A 16,572-nucleotide genomic window follows, 5' to 3' on the forward strand; every position below is an offset into this window, starting at 1 on the left:
TTCTGGACAAACCAGGCCAATCTATGTTAGCTTGGCAGGCGGTCAAGACTAAGGGGGTCATTACGAGGTTGGAGGTAACCATACTGTAATTTGCACCATGGTTACCCCCTTTCCAGGTACCGGGTCCGGGTTCCTTAAATGTGGAATTACTGGGCCATTCCAACCTTGCAGGACCCGCTAATTCCTCATTCGAGGAACCCGGACCCGGTACATCCCCATTCCCATTCGAGCCCCCATAAGGCTCAATTGGAATGGGGAGGGAGCTAACAATGGGCCCCTTAATAACGGGCCCGTTGTTATCTCCCTGGTCTGCTAGCAGGACCCGCTAAGGGCCCCTGGTTTTACCAGGCACCCTTTGCGTGTCCTGCGAGCAGACTCGTAATAGGGCGGTAAGGGATTAACGCCCCCGGCACCTTTACTGGTGCCGTTAAGCCCTTACGGCCCACCTCGTAATGACCCCTAAGTCTCAGCAGGGGTGAGATTGATCGGAAGCCCATAATAAGCACACACAGTAAAACGCAACAGATTACCCTTAGACAGATTTATCATAGGCCTTATAATCAAAACACAAATAAACCACATTTATGAAGAAACAGTACCACACAATATCATACACTATCCAACACTGAGGTCCATAGCATTGAGACTTGCAGCCCACTGACTATCCATCATAATGGGCCGGCCCTCCAATCTACAGTATTGAGCACAAAGTACCTCACGCCTGCTCCACCCTGTTGGTCAATGCCCTGTTTTGGCACCACTGTCACTATGCCTGCCTCATCATGATTGCAATTGCACCTAATGTACACTACTTTTTATTTTCGAACTTAGGTCATTACATACCTGTGCTTTATTCCTTAAACTGCTATCATTGGTCGACAGCCTCTGTATGTAGAACTGACGCTATCTGCTAAATATCTATTCTAGGTTGCAGTACATTTGTGCTCTGCTCCCCACCAGTTATCATTGGTTGGCATCCTTCTGTATGTAGAATTGACCTTATCTGCTAAATAACAAATCCAGGTTGCACTATATTTGGGCTTTGTTCCCTAACCGACTCCTTCTTCACACTGTGCCACCCTAACACACTACAACACCACACTGTCGAACCTAACGTGCCCTTGTTGTACTTGCTCATTGTGCTCATACTGAACCCAATCGAATGTGCCTATGTTGAATGCTGCTTACTATGCTCAAGCTGAACCCAGTCTAATGTGCCCGTGCTAAACATTGCTTACTGTGCTCACATTGAATTCAGCCCACCAGACTTATGTTGAACCGAGCCCTGCCCATACCAATCCTAGGTCTATCTTGCCCATTCCGAATTTAGCCTACCTCTGTGGCTCTACTTGTAGACTTGTGTAGACTATAACGACCTACAACTGTCACTAGCATTGATTTCCTTCTGCTGCCAATGCTCTAAAGTGTTCCTAACTGAACTGTTTTATACCACCACTGCATTGCAGCGTCTTAACTAAACTACCTGTCTGTTGACACTCTAGTGCTAACAGTGCCTATATTTCACTGCCTCGACTATTACTGCACCAAGGCATCACAACTGAATTGCCTGTCTGACACAATATAGTGCTAGGCCTGTTGTCCAGATTTGACAGTATTACTCATATTTAACAGAATGTACCTACCAGGTATCTATTCAGCACCCACACTGCCCCACCTATCTATCCCCTGTTGTCCTTCCACCAGTAATGACAGACTAAGTGCCAGGCCACCCAAACTACACGAACCTCGTGCCAGGGACTCCCCCCATTCTAAACTGACTAACTGGACTCCACCTGTGTACATAGTCACTCCCACCATTCGACCCATGAACAGACCTAAGCACAACCCAACCAGCTCTGTGGCCAAGCACAAGCCTCACAACATACCCACTCCACCCATTCCTACCAAAACCATCACCCCTCCCATTAGGGGTGCCTTAATAAATGCACGCTCCTTAGTCGGCCATGCTACAGACATAGCAGACCTCATTCTAGAAGAAAAACTGGACTTTCTAGCCATCACCGAGTCCTGGCTCCACGCAGCTCCTGTCCCAGCCTTCATGCTAGCTATCCCAGATGACTACACTATCCTCAGAGCAGATAGAATAGAATCCAGAGGCGGAGGTCTCGCCATAATTGCCAAAACTCACCTCAATATGAGACTTGCCACCTCAGACAACTTCACATCTTGTGAATCGCTAATAGCTAAACTGCCCACTGCCAACTCTCAAACCCTCACCATTCAGTTATTCTACAGACCCCCTGGGCCTTTAGGCTCTTTCGAGGAGGATCTCACTACCATCCTTATTAACAACCAAAAGAATACGTCCCGGAGCCTCCTCCTAGGAGACTTTAACTTAGGCCTTAAAGACCCCAAAGACCCTCAGGCCACCTCATCGACAAAACCCTATCGGAATTAGGATTCACCCAAAGAGCGACCCTCCCCACCCACAACAAAGGGAGAACCCTTGACTGGGTCGCAGACTATAACTGTGGCTTCCATCACTGCCATCTCACCTCAGCCGTGGTCCGACCACCATCTCCTTACCTTCTCCCGCAAGGCCTCATGCCCCACAACTAATAACCCACTAGCTTCAGCCATCCCAACGAGAAATAAGAAAAACATTACAGCTGAAAAACGTATCCCTCTCATTCTCCCAACCCTGAACCTACTATCAGCAACTTCCAATCCTCACTCCCTCATAGATGGCTACAACAAAAGTAATGAGATCAGCTTTAGATTCCATTGCACCGTTAAAACTGAGAAAAAGCAAACCCAAAAAATACCTGAACACATGGTTCTCTCCCTATTTGAAAGCTCTCAGATTAGAGAAACGAAAAAAATGAACAGGTTTGGAGACAATCACCCTCGGATAATAATAAGCTGAACCTCAATAAAATAACTGCAATCTACAAAAAAGAAATCATAATCGCTAAACAAGAATCCTACAACTTGAGAATATCACAAGCCAACTCTAGTACAAAAGAATTGTTCACCATCATCAAAGAGCTGGAAACACCCATCCCTGTCCTTGACACATGTGTGAAAGACAAACAATGGTGCACCAGTGTCTAAAATGTCCTTGTTAATAAAGTTGCAGGACTACAAATCAAAATTAACAACAAGAAAGAATCCTTAACCCACTCAGCCCTCTTAGCCAACACCTCCTCCCTTATCCCACCCCATAACTCTACACCTAACCCCCTTTCCCGCTTCAGCTTCTCCAAAGTCTCCACGTTAGAGGTGGAAAAAATCATCCTCAGCCTCAAACCCTCGAACTGCCAGGGCAACCCCTGCCCCTCACAAATCATCAAAGATGCGGTAACAGACCTCTCAACCTTCATTACCAAGCTCATCAATGCCTCCTTCTCCTCAGGTAAAGAGTCTTGGGTTCTCCCCTTATTCAAAAACCTTCCTTAGACCCATCAATACCCACGAACTACAGGGTTCCACCGTCCCCTTCCTGCTAAAAATACTAGACGAAACAGCTTCTCTCTAAATACAACAATACTTAGAAATACATCATCTCCTGGGATTCCGGCAATCGGGCTTTAGACCCCAACATGGGACCGAGACTGCTCTCATTGATCTTAGAGCTCAAATTGACACCCTTAGAGACAACGGGAAAACTGCTCTACTACTTCTACTTGACCTCTCAGCAGCATTTGATTTAGTAGACCACAAAATTCTCTGCAACCACCTAGACTTGGCAGCCCACTTCTCGCAAGAAGCCATCGGCTGGATTGAATCTTTCCTTAACAACAGGTCTATGCATGTCTTCTCTACATCAGCCTCCGCCGACCCTATCCCCATCACATGCAGGGTTCCCCAGCGATCATGCATCTCCCCTACACTGTCCAACGTGTTCATGAAGCCCCTGTTTGATGATCTTGACGGTCTGGGTATCACCTATACCAATTACGCCATGCTACCCAGATCCTCATCCCGTTGACGGGAGATTACGACAAGGATTTGGCCTTGGTGAACAGGGTGTACCTCATCATGCAGGCATGGATGGCCTCTCACAGTCTATGCCTGAATAATGACAAGACCAAGCTCATCATCCTTGGTTCCACTCCTAACTTAAACAAACTGGATCAAAACTACACTAGCTTCAGCATAGATGGCAACTATTTTAAGGTAGCCAAGGAAGTTAAAACTTTAGGATTCTATCTAGACTCCACCCTATCCTTCCGTAAACAGGTTAGTTCCATGGCCTCATCTACAGCCCACACATGCAAACTAATAAGAGCAGCCAAACCCTTCCTTTCAACCCAGAGTGGTACCACCTTAGCCAGAGCCCTAATCCTATCAAAACTGGATTATTGCAATGTCCTATATGTAGGAGACAATAAATATGTTACAAACAAAATCCAGATTTTGCAAAACAATGCTCTCAGAGCAGCGCTGAGTATCGCCAAAAAAGAACATATCTCCAACATTAGGAGAGCCCACAACTGACTCACCACCACTGACAAAATTATGTTCAAGGTAGCCTCTTTGACACACAAATGCCTCAACAATGCAGCCCCTCGCTACCTAGTTGACAGAGTCAAGAGATGCACCCCCAACTGATCTACCAGAACTGCCATGCCAGCCTACTCACAGTCCCTAGGTTCAAACAAACCAGACCTGGGGGCAGCAGCTTCCAGGTGATAGCAGCCCAACACTGGAACTCCCTGCCACCAACCTTAAGGACACCTCAAACCTACCCCCACTTTAGGGGCAACTACATTCAGTGGATAAAGGAAAATGACCACTAACCTCACCCTTGCTTGCCCCGCTATGTACATTTGTAAATTGCCTGTTATTGTATCTGCCTTTGTAACTGCAACTGCACTGACCCATGTACACACCTGTAATTACTGTACAGCACTGTAACCAAGCTGAGAATGACCTTGCTGCTCTTGCGCCCTGATACCCGTGGCTCTGGCGCGCATTACAAATGAATAAACATAAACAATAATGCGATTAGCCTTAGGCTGATGATGGGGGAAGAAAATAACCACAACTGTAACAGTAAAAGGGTTAAATCAACACAAATATCAGTTTAGGCAGTCCTTCATCAACAATCCCTAACTTATGAAGTCCACCCCTAAGTAGAGAGGAGCCTCGTGCTGAAAGTACAATTGTGCGTTAACAACACGCGGTCATGCGTAAATGAAAAAGTGGGTTCTCTTCAGGGGGCTGTAGCTGCTCAGGAAGGGGCTTGAGGTGATGAAAAATAAGTTCCTATTCCTAGGAGAGGGTCTACCCTTGCAGATAGAGTGACATTCGGAGTTCGCGAATAGATGGGTAGCGCAGGCTAACCCAGCCCAGGTGAGTATCTTTTGAGGGACACTCATGTGCAAAAGTGAAAGGATGTGCCAGGGGGCCACCGGTAAGTTAGGAAAGTACTCACTGAGCCTCGACACAGACTGGACCAAACGTTGGCAGTCTAGCCCACTTTGCCTGTTGGTGTTAACCCTGCAGATTCAGGAGGCTGCGGCTCTCAGCGGTTGCGGTATGGGACGATCGTCTGTGACGGGAAGTTTGCTTTTTCTCAGCCTTTGAAGGAAGAAGAAGATTTGTTCCAGCTTCAACAGGGCGACACAGGGATGGCAAATGCTCATGGCGTGGTGCACTCTTGTAAATCACAGCCCAGAGGAACTAGGACAAGGAGATTTGGTGGTAGAGGGCCCAGGACCACAAGCTAGCAATTCCTCAAGTCTCGAGTCCCAACTCGGGACGGCAGCGTTCCTGTGGTGATACCCTGCGTTTGAGTTGGTTACTTCAATGGATGGCCCAGGAAGTCTTCCGAAGAGGCTCTTTGCGAGGGTAAGTAGGAGAAGCCAAGCATAGTTGTTCCCATGACTCCAAAGGGGTGAAGCGCCCTTGTGTGCCTTCTTGGTTCCATGAACAAACAGGTGTCTGCGGGGACAACAGCGGGGTCAGGGTGCCAAACCTTCAAAGCATGTCACTGGCGGTTCCTCGAGTTTGCTTTCTTATTAAGGATACTTGGCTCCTTATGAATTTCAGTGTGAGCCTCAGTAGATCGACCTGGAATGGATGCTGAGCCCCTTCTCTTATCCAAGATTCGATTCCTGCTCAAATCTCAGATAGCCAATGGAATATCTGCTCTCTTGCATGCACACCAGACGTGGGCCAATCGTAGCCCACGGTGGTTCCAGTCATTCATGGCTACCAGACATACTTGCACCAGTAGTGTGGATTGGGACCAGACAGTCCCAACCCTCTTCCTGGGCACTAGCACATGTGACAAGCAGGAGCACGCGAAAGTTGAGGTTTCCGCGGGAGGCTGCATGCCCAAATAAGGAATAACCAGGTCCCTCCACCTGGGGGAAGGCAAAGGGACAAAATGGCCAAAGGACAGAATAAAAGACGTTGTGGCATGACCATTTTCGGCTCTGGCCACAGTCTTTGGCCAAACACGCTAAATGCGGTTTGGTCCACAAAAAACAAAGTAAAAATACTTTAAATGTAAACTGCTGCCACCAGTTCCTCCTAGGCACACTTGTACAAACACCAAAATTCCTCGGAGGATGGCTAGGGTCATAAAGTAAGAGGACCCCTATGCGCGGTACTCTAAGGTACTTGGCACATAGATAAAAAAGTTACCAAGAAATGGCAACAAAGTGGAAAACTAAGGGAGACACAGTTTCCCAGTACTGACAGCCTGAAGGGCATGTCAGTTTCCCCATAACAAATGAGCGAAAGCCCAGAGGAGTGTAGCTGAAGGCTGTGCTCCACTGGAAAAAGTCAGGTTAGGTACTCCAAACAAAAGCAAAACGTTTGGGAGGTTCACAAACGGAGGGAAAATTGCACCTAAGGGGAATCTTTCCTAACAATTAGCACATGTAGTATGTACAGGGGAGGGCCTTCAGAGGGTGCAGCAGAAATCATGTGTACAGAAGTGACAGCAGGCATTCAGAAATCAGTCATGGTGGAGTGCAGCCTCTGGCAGAACAGAGTGCATTGAAGAACAGAGATATAAACGAAAAGTAAGAACAGGAGCATGGCATAATGAACTCATGTAGAACTGGGATATTAGGCAGGAGTTTCCTGTCCTCCCTATGAAAGCTGAAGAGTGTCCTGTTCAGAGATCTGAAATCTAGACCGTGCCTCTATACTCAGTAGCTGTCCTGTCTTCATATACCTGCATTATCAACTCCATGCACATCCTTGAAGCTCATATTGTACTTTCCAGAGAGACAAAGAGAGAGAGAGGCAGTGTTTATAGGGAGACTGTGAGCCTTTGGAGGTGAATTTACATCTTGTAGAACCAACTGTGAGTCTCGGTAACACCTGTATAAGAAACGACTGACTTCGTCAACTAGGACAACCAGTTGGACAATATGAAGTTTTACATGGGCTTGAGGCATGGCTTGATGTGGAATTGAATGTGTTGTTTTGTTGTTTACAGGTTGATTAATTCATTGATTTTTTATAGCACTCTATAGTCTCTAAGCACAGGATTGGGATTCAAACCTCGGTTTTGCTCTGCATTGTCTTTATTCCAAGACAAACGTGTTACCCCTGAACTATCATACTGGCCCAGGTTTCCAGACTTCAATATGGTTTTGGAGTGAGGTTTTAGATCTCAGTGCAACTGACACAGAGCCATAAATGGGCTATGGTTTGTCATTTTCTCAAATGGGTAGCATTGGAGAGACATTGATGCAGCCTTAGGTTAGCTTTCTTAAAGATGGAGTATGAGCTATTGTTCATAGTCCCAGGTGTGTACACTACAGAGGAAACAAAAGCTGAGAAGACGAGATTTGCCAAGACCAATTCTAATGCATGCCACAAGAAGATGATAAGGTAATGGCAAGGTAGGGAAAGATATTGTCAAGTGGGAAGATGGTACCAGTCCTTTTCCCCTAATAAGGGATTTCGGAAGTGTTATTTCTTAACTGGATCTACAGATTCTGACTTAACAGTCCATATTGCACCCACCACCAGGCTTGAATGTGGATTATTTTGTACTGGCTTTGGTTTACTGCACATGTGATAAGATCGGACCGAAGGGTCTCAAGCCCATCTCGGTTCTTCCATTAGATAGGGGTTGGAAAAAATGAATTAATCATGTTCCATGAGTGTTCTCTGTTAGAGTGTAGTGTAGTTCTGGACTGATTTGTTCACATGGGTGAGCAAGCACTTGGATCCACTGCTGTGAAGGCTCCAAGTCCTGTACAAGGTTGCAATGAGAGAGTTACACCAGATCAGGGAGAGGTAATGGTTTTGTTATTTTCAGTTTGCTGCTGCTATTCCCTTCATGTTTACAACCCAGCCTTGGCTCATAGGAAGCAGATACCCATGAGATGGCGGGTGGTATCATACCACTGGTGGTCTCCTCTGTGCAGGATAAGTGTGCTCCGCTGTGGTGTTAATGTTAATGTTAATGTTAATGTTAATGTTAATGTTAAAGGACATTTGTACTGCGCACTATCACCACCGGAGTGGTCCCCTGGCGCTCTGGCGCCTCTGAAAGAGGGGGGGAGGGCGGGTGAGTTAGTGGGTGGAGGTTGGAAAAGTGCAAGAGAGCAGTGATGTACTGTTGGCAGGCTCAGCCCGGTGAGTCCGTCGGCTGGGCCTGGGGTGTATGCTGCCGGTAGTCGTCGTGTACTGATGTGCGCGTCTATGTGCATTTATTGTTTTGTTGTTGCAGTGTGGTGAAGTTTGTGCAGTTTGTTGTGCTGGAGGTTTGTGGTTGTGTTTGGTTTGGAGTTTGAGAGATGTAAGCGGAGGAGGAAATTGTTAGTGGTCTTGGTTAGTTGGCATCTATATCCTGGTTGACCGGTTGTGCTCACGTAATCTCGCTCGATACGGTTCTTGGGCATCATGTGCCTCTGGAGGTTCGTGCTCGTTTTGTATACGAGACCCCTTGAGCATCTCACTGCCTCTTCCGCCCGTTCTGTCAACAGCGTTGCATGCGCCCCCTGCAAGTGTGTGAGAGGTTGGTGATGCTGGCCATGTTTAAGGATGGATTAGGGGGAGGGGCAGTCCAAATTTATGGGGAAACTCGTAAAACTCTGCAGAAATATTTGTCATAGTTATGTTGAGTTGGAAATTTCATTGTAACAGAGGGGAAATAGTCTGTAAATGTCCAAACATTTCAAAACCTGCATTTAATTTCTAAAATATCCAGAGAATTTTAGAAATCTGTGCTCAGAAGTAGTCTGTATAGTCTACAGTAAAATGTCCCACCCGCCCCTCCCAGATTTGGGCTGCCTCGGATTTAGGGTGAAGAATTAAATGGAAGGATGGCCTTGACCTGCTGCAGAGTTCTCTGGAAACCGTCACGTGAGAGGTTTGAATGTGGACAGTGTACAAATTATTTTCCATCATTCCAGGATACATATAATGTGTGCCATTGGGGTATGTAATAATAATAGCTAGAGCACTGTGCAAAAAACGTAACTTATGCAATATAATCCTCAGCGAGAGGGGCATAGGCCAATAAGGAGGCCAGCAATGCAGGCAGAATCTGCCAATAGAATTCTTTACCTGCTTTCTGTGCCTCTGTCTGTAAAGGATGGCCATCTGCAAGGGTGTGGGCTGCTCATCCATAATGGGTGACGGGCGTCATGTCACATAATGGATGAGCCAAGCAAGCAGCTGAGGGTACGCTCCTGTGCGGAATTTAACTGAACTGCCAAAGGGAACCGGAGTGCCCAATGAGATATGCCAGACGGGGACATTTTGCTTCCCCAGCCTTGCATGACCGAGTAAGGATGCAGGCTGCTAGATGGATGAATGTGAATGTGAGAGCCAGTGCTCCTGTGCCTTGGGCCAAGCAGCAGCATGATGGAGGTGCTCTGGCTCCACTGTGTATATGCAGGAGCCAGAAAGCACTCTCATGCCTCCCACTTCCTGCTCCACTATCCATTCACACGCCTTGTCCCCACTAATCTGTCCCTGTTGTCAGCTGCAACTATGACTGCCTTGGGAATAGTATTGATATTATAATTATTTATTAACTGTTTTTTTTATAACACGCTTAAATTAAATTATTTGCCAAATACAAATACAAAAAGAATAATGATTTCTAAGCCCGGACCTGCAATTCGAGCCTGTGTTGCTTTGCATCACCTTGCTTCCAAGGCAAGCGCGTTGCCACTGAAATGGAAATTACGCCCTCTACCTTTTTCAGCATCTTAGTTTGTAGTTTATTTTAAGGGAAATTGGATACAGGTATAAGTGGTAACCACAAATTCCTTTAAAAAATGCTATTAGCACACCATCCCATTTTAAAGCTTAAAGTCTAAACATTCGATGATCTCCCATGATCTTTTAACCAATGTTGCGTAGGTGAATGGTTTCGTTTTAGGTTACTAACTTAGCCCACTTTTGAGAGGCTTAAATTGCCTCTCTTTGCCGCTCCCACAATTGACACGTTATTGAAAACTGGGCTCCTGCTTTGTTTATGATGGCGTTTTGAGACATTCCATCCACAGCTACTACAGCAGAACGTTTCATGTAAACGTTCAAAATCTCGGAAAGTTTCAAAACAGGTGACGAATACGCTGAAAAAGTGATAAGAATTTTTGGCAGTGCCATGAATTATGTCTTGGTTGGCAATGGAGCCACAGTTTGCACAAAACACTCACCATTATTGCTTTTCTCCAGACCTTTGACGCAATGTGTGACGTTATCAGGACAAGCTGCAAACACGCCACTACAACTCTCAGCGTTCATGTTGGTGCAATGTTCACAAATAAGAGAATTCCCTGAAGAGAAAGAGAATGTTTATGCTCTAAGTTTCTCAAGATTCCACTTAAAAAGACACACAATGATGTCCAAAAGGAAAACTTAAACGACGTGTGTCCTAAAGAATCACCTGTTGCATCTTCTCATTGAAATATGGTAATGCATAGGGTGCAATTTATTTATTCAGCACTGACGAAGAATTCACATAAACACATGAGAAACTGATACTTTTTAAGGAAAATGTTCTATAGCATTAGCAGAAAACTAACCATTACATATCCTGTTTCACTAAAAATGGTTAACTTTGGAACAATGGATGTCCCGTGCTATGAGAAATGATGGTTGCCGGTGTCACCACATTAGCTATTCGAGCACAGAAACGTAACAGCATAAGAACGTACACCCTGGTTACAGTAACACGATATGTGCAAACCATATATACTCTGGAAATGGGCCGCAGCGAACCATCTAGGTAGAAAACTAAGGCTCAATGAGATTTTATTTTGCTTGAAAACTCTGTGCGAGATTGTGGTACGAGGGCGTGTGTATTCAGCAGAACCAGACTCATAGCTCACATACCATCCCCTCCAATGCAGTCCTCTGGCAGAATATGGGGGAAAACATTCTCCCTTTTGGATCTTATTGCAGAATAGGTCTCCAGGAAAGATGGTGTTCTGCAATTAAATCTCAGTGGTGGGGTGGAGTAGAGGGAGAGTGTGTGCAGAGGCACATGTATTTCACAGTAGGATCACAAGTCACAGACCTCCCCTTCCTCTGCAGCCCTCAGACAGAACCTGGGGAGGAGGAAAACATTGTTTCAGAAGTGGTGAGAAAACCAATTCTTTTCCCTCTCCCGAGATTCTAATTCAGAATTTAGTGTTCAGTGTAGAGAGTGTACAGCGGAACATGCATTTCAGAACACATACTGCAATAGTGTCTGAAAGTTGGGCCATAGAGCGCAATGCGGAGGGCAAGAAGTGCCAGGTGTTGGTTGAACAGCCAGGGAGAGAGATTAGAGCCTTGGGGAACACGACAGGTAGAGATAGAGATAGAGGAGAGGAAGGAGCCAAGTTGGAACCGGGAGGGTCGATCGAAGAGGAAGGAATTCAGACAAGCCAGGGCCTGATTGGTGATACCCAGGTAATCACAGAGACGGTTGAGCAGAATGGCATGGTTGACTGTGTCAAAGGCAGAAGAGAGTTCAAGTAAAATGAGGACACAGGGGCTGTTGGAATCAAGGTTGGAGAGGAGGTCTTCACGGATGTTCAGGAGAGCAGTTTCTGTACTCTGGCCGCTCTGCAGCCAGACTTATGGTCATGGAGACAACCAACAAATTCAGTGTGCAGATTAAACTGGGAGATGGCCAGCTTTTCAAGGAGTTTGCCTACGAAAGGAGTAATGGAGATTGGACGATAGTTAACCAGGGAAGAAGGGTCGGCAGAAGGTTTCTTAAGAAAAGGGTGCACAAGGGAGTGCATCAGGAGGGCGGGGAAGACTCCGGTGGTGAAGGAGTAGTTGCTGCCAGGTGGTCAATGTGGACCTTGATGGTTTTGGAGAAACAGTGGTAAACCTGTTTTGACAAGACTTTCATAGATCAGGCTTGTCTAGAAACCTCATCTGAGGTGAACAGGGGAAAGGCAGAGAAGGAGGGGGAAGAGGTGGCCGAAGAAGGGTAAGAGGAAGAGCAGGGAGTAGAGGGAGGAGGGGGGGGGAGAGAGAGGATAGGATGTCCTGAGTTTTAGAGATGAAATGAGAAGCCATGGCCGTGCAGAGGGTCTGGGAGGGGGCAGGAGAGGTAGAGACTGCAGCAGGATTGGTCAGCTCCTTGCAGATTTTAAAGAGTTTGACCTCGTTGTTAGATGCCGCGGAGACGCAGGCTCTCTTCTTGGTGCAGACAGAGAGCCGATATTGCCTTTGGAGCAGGCGGCAGGCCAATTTATCAGAGGATGTGCAGGAAGCACGCCATTTTCTCTCCGCCACCTTGCACTTGCGTTGAAGGGTGCCGAGGTCTGAGTAATATCAAGAGTTGCACTTGACTTTGGGCTTCAAGCAGATCCTCATGACAGGGGCAAGAACATTGAGAGTATCAGATATAGCAGAGTGGAGCATGTAGAGGGCTGTGTCAGGGTGTGAGTCAGCTGGGGGTAGATAGGGGGGAGTGAGAAAGTGGCGGTGAAAGCCAGTGCTGGAGTTGGATTGGCCTGGATTGGCCTGAGCGGTAGAGAGGGTAAGATCGGAGGAAAGGGGAAAGTGATCACTCCAGGAGAGAGGAGTGTTGAGAGGAATAGAAAGGGGAAGGTCCGAAGAGATCAGAACATCCAGAGTGTGCCCTGCAGAGTGAGTAGGGCCAGAGGGTAGAATAGAGAGTGACAGAGAGTCGCAGAGGTCACGAAAGAGTCCAGTGGAAGGACAGGAAGTATCCAGGTGGATGTTGAAGTCTCCAAGATGGAGAAGATGAGTGGTTGCGACCAGGAGGGAAGAGGAGAGGTCTGCCCACTCAGAGAGGAAGGTGGAGATCTGACCAGGAGGCCCATAGATGGTAGCCACAGTAAGGGAATGGCCAGAAGAGAGAGCCTGCAGATGAGGCATTCGAAAGAGGAGTAGGCCTGTGTAGCAAAAGCAGAGGCAGGTATCCACTAGGGGAAGATCAGAGTACACCACCTCCAAAATGGTTGGATCTGGGCGCAGAGAGGATCTTGTAGCCATCAGGGAAGAGAGTGTCAAAGTCTGTGACAGAGCTGGCCGTAAACCATGTCTCTGTGAGACCGAGGACATCAAGGTCAAGTTCCTGCAGGAGGCGGCAGATGTCAGAGGAGTGTTTGACAGCTGAGCAAGAGTTTAGAGTGGCAATATGGAGAAGGTTGCTATCCTTGAAAGACTTCTGGGGAGGGGTACAAATCAGAGGTATGCCCTGCGGAGGTGTAGAAGCAGCTCGAGGCAAGACAGAAGAGGAAGGAGGAGAGGGCAAGGTAGGCAGGGAGGAGGCCTGCCTACCCCCCTCGCTGTCCTATACAATCTACCCTATACATTTTGTACCCAGTTGGCAGATTATTATCAACAGCGACCTGAGCGGTATAATGTAGACAGGTTTCCGTAAGCGCAAACACATCAGGTTTATACATGGTAATGTAGTCAGCAACCTCCGCCCAGTATTTAACTAATGAGCGGGTGTTCAACAGGGGTACAATTAACAGTTTGTCCGAGAGTATTTTATCGTCGTCTGTTTTGATGCCTAAGGTAGAATTACCGTCCCTGAAGAATTCCTCTTGGATCAGTAGAATAATCTGATTACTCGGTGAGAGAAGGGTCTGTATTACTAAACCCTCATTAATATTAGTTTCCACCGCATTGGATTGATTATAAGTGATCCAGGAATGAGGTAGCTTGAAATAAAGTATCTTATATGGTAACCAAAAATGGAAGGGGAGGGGGACTTATGTGTATTATATCTGCCTCTGTAGTAATATCACTGCCAGGGTGCAGAGCTAACAATAGGTATTTTCCCAGGATTTTAGCCCATTTGATTTGAGCACGGGTTCTCACTGGAATTGACTTAATTAATACTGCAAAATAGGTAGAGGGGCACAATGGCAGGGAGTCTTACCTAGTATTTTAAGAAAGAACTGGAATAGAAGGCAACAAACCTCTCAATCGAATATGTGCGCCCTTCTGGAATATATGTTCTTAGAGCAATACATTAGAAATACTGCATTTAATACCAACTACATAGCTTTGGATGGAGATTTGGATGGTCCTACTTTTGTCTTAACCTCACGAAGTTGTGAGTGCACATTTGGACTTTTATAGAAAAAGCTATAATCAGAAACATCTCTTCTGTATCTTCCATTTGTAGTTCTCTGGCAGACTGCTCTTTTCTTTGCACAAAGGCAAGCCTCACTAGTTTCACCCTCCATTAACAAGTTACTTGCCATGGTGGCATTAACGTCTGGAAAAATGCCTATCATCTGCCATCTCAGGAGAACGGCTTGTTACGAGATGGTGCAGAGTTTGTTCAAAAATACTTGGTCATTTTACCTATAATTCCTGGAGCTATTAATCAGAGCTGTGTTTTTACTAATGTTGCCACATTCTGGGCCAAAATCCTTCGCATTCCTTAAGACTAATGACTCTGACATCATCATCTTTGAGTGCCTGGAGACCATGCAAATGGCAGTGGTGTGCGCCTAAATCAACATAACATAACATAACATCTCCAGAACAATCTCCTTTCCTTGATTGCTTTTTCCCACATCTACCGTTTGTTGATCCTCAGTGATTCCAGTAATTCTGAATTCACGTCAAGGCCTTCATTTACCATGGAGTCACTTAGTACATCTTTCATGTTACTCCATAGATTATAATATTTCAACTTTACTTTCAATACTCTCTAACATTGTGTAAATAACTCTGATGCAAGTTTAACTACGATAGACCTCTAGTTTCTGATGGAAGTGTTCCTCTTTGTGAAGTTTGCGCAATTTACATAGATTGTATAAAGACATTTATGACACTGCTTACACCAAAACAATAGATTCTACGTAATTTGACCCTATTTTGTTCTATACTCAAGACTGTTAATGTTCCAGAACATAAGTTCCTGCCTGATAAATTATTTTACTATCAACGTAATAGAAATGTGTTTACCAGTAACATAGTCTTATCAGCAATTCCCACCATTAACTTTCGGGATGAGGAGGCTGGCTTTCTGTGTTCTCTTCTGACTCCCAATTAGTAAAACTCATTTACGGGCAGCGGGTTCTCTGTGCATTTGGTAAGTGTTTGGTTAGCAGGTTCTCCGTGAATTAGGCCTTCCGCTTTTGCTGAGTTAGGGGCCTAATAGAAGGGCCTCCTATGACACCATTCCTTTCTCAGTCGACCTCGAACTTCTGAGCAACAAATTAAACAATTTAAAATATGCAGATTTAAGAAAATAATGCAAAGAAAGTAATCATATCTCACCTTCAGTGATCACAGCAAACAGGACGGCCACGGCTGTGAGGAACATCCTCATGGTTCTGGTTGTGGATGGAGCTGGGTGATGCAGAGGAACCTAAAGTGTGCAGCTTCTCTTATCCTCTGTACAGCTCCTCCACAGGACATGACTTTTATACTGTTGAAATGAGGAAGGGGGAGTCGTCCCTATTTGATGGGAGGAGGAGCAGAAGTGGCAGGTCTGCTGTTCCAACTGCTGTGTGATTGGGTGCACTGTTGATGCTTTGTGGCACGCCCCTAGCAAACCTCTAAAGAACCGTGTAGCATGATGTAATGCACTCAACAACATCAACTTGGTTAAATGGAGAGATGTTTCTTTTCCCCTCCTTCGTGATTAAAGTTTCAAAAATAGATGTAAACGCATACCAGAAAAAAAGTTCATCATTATGGTGATAAAGGTAAAACGTGTGGAACCACTTCACTATGATGTCCAGGTAGACTGATTTACTAGACAGCGCAGAACACTCTGTCCCACTAAGTGTGCTGGAAGTGCTCCTGTTTATCCCACTTAACGAAATGGTGCAGGAACGACACAAGAGGTGCAGTACTGTGCTTTTGAATGTTGAATGACCCAGGCTTAAAATCCGCACTGCTGGTTTTGCAGCTACTGTGAAAAGGGAACCCCACACCGTTCCAAGCGGAAGTGGAGTTAGTAGCAGAGAAGTCAGACATAACTTGAAGTGATACTTGTAAGTGGAAAGGAAAACACAATTTCAACAAGGGCTCAAGTCGAGAGTGCACGCTGGTGGATGGAGTCCCCCACGTTTTTTCAGGCGTCCCCACACTTTATTCAGACAGCACCTTGATATGTTAATTACTGCTGGGGACGCCATATTCCATTGGCATGTAAATGAGTCCCCACACTTTTTT

The 16,572-nt window shown here is 45.9% G+C and overlaps 1 protein-coding gene across 1 annotated transcript in view; it reads right to left on the bottom strand.

The window, feature by feature from the left end:
- Positions 1-15,804, bottom strand: part of LOC138529189 (phospholipase A2 inhibitor and Ly6/PLAUR domain-containing protein-like) — a 66,157-nt gene extending 50,353 nt beyond the window's left edge. Inside the window, exons 1-2 of the mRNA XM_069640819.1 lie at positions 15,670-15,804; positions 10,611-10,730 (exon numbers count right to left, since the gene is read on the bottom strand). Of these exons, the coding sequence (XP_069496920.1) occupies positions 10,611-10,730; positions 15,670-15,721 (172 nt within the window). The 5' untranslated portion in view covers positions 15,722-15,804. The remainder of the gene's footprint in view (positions 1-10,610; positions 10,731-15,669) is intronic.
- Positions 15,805-16,572: the final 768 nt, after the last annotated feature.

This window comes from Ambystoma mexicanum, chromosome 1q, assembly GCF_040938575.1.
Source record: "Ambystoma mexicanum isolate Mex_15411 chromosome 1q, UKY_AmexF1_1, whole genome shotgun sequence".
Classification (NCBI taxonomy): Eukaryota; Metazoa; Chordata; class Amphibia; order Caudata; family Ambystomatidae; genus Ambystoma; species Ambystoma mexicanum.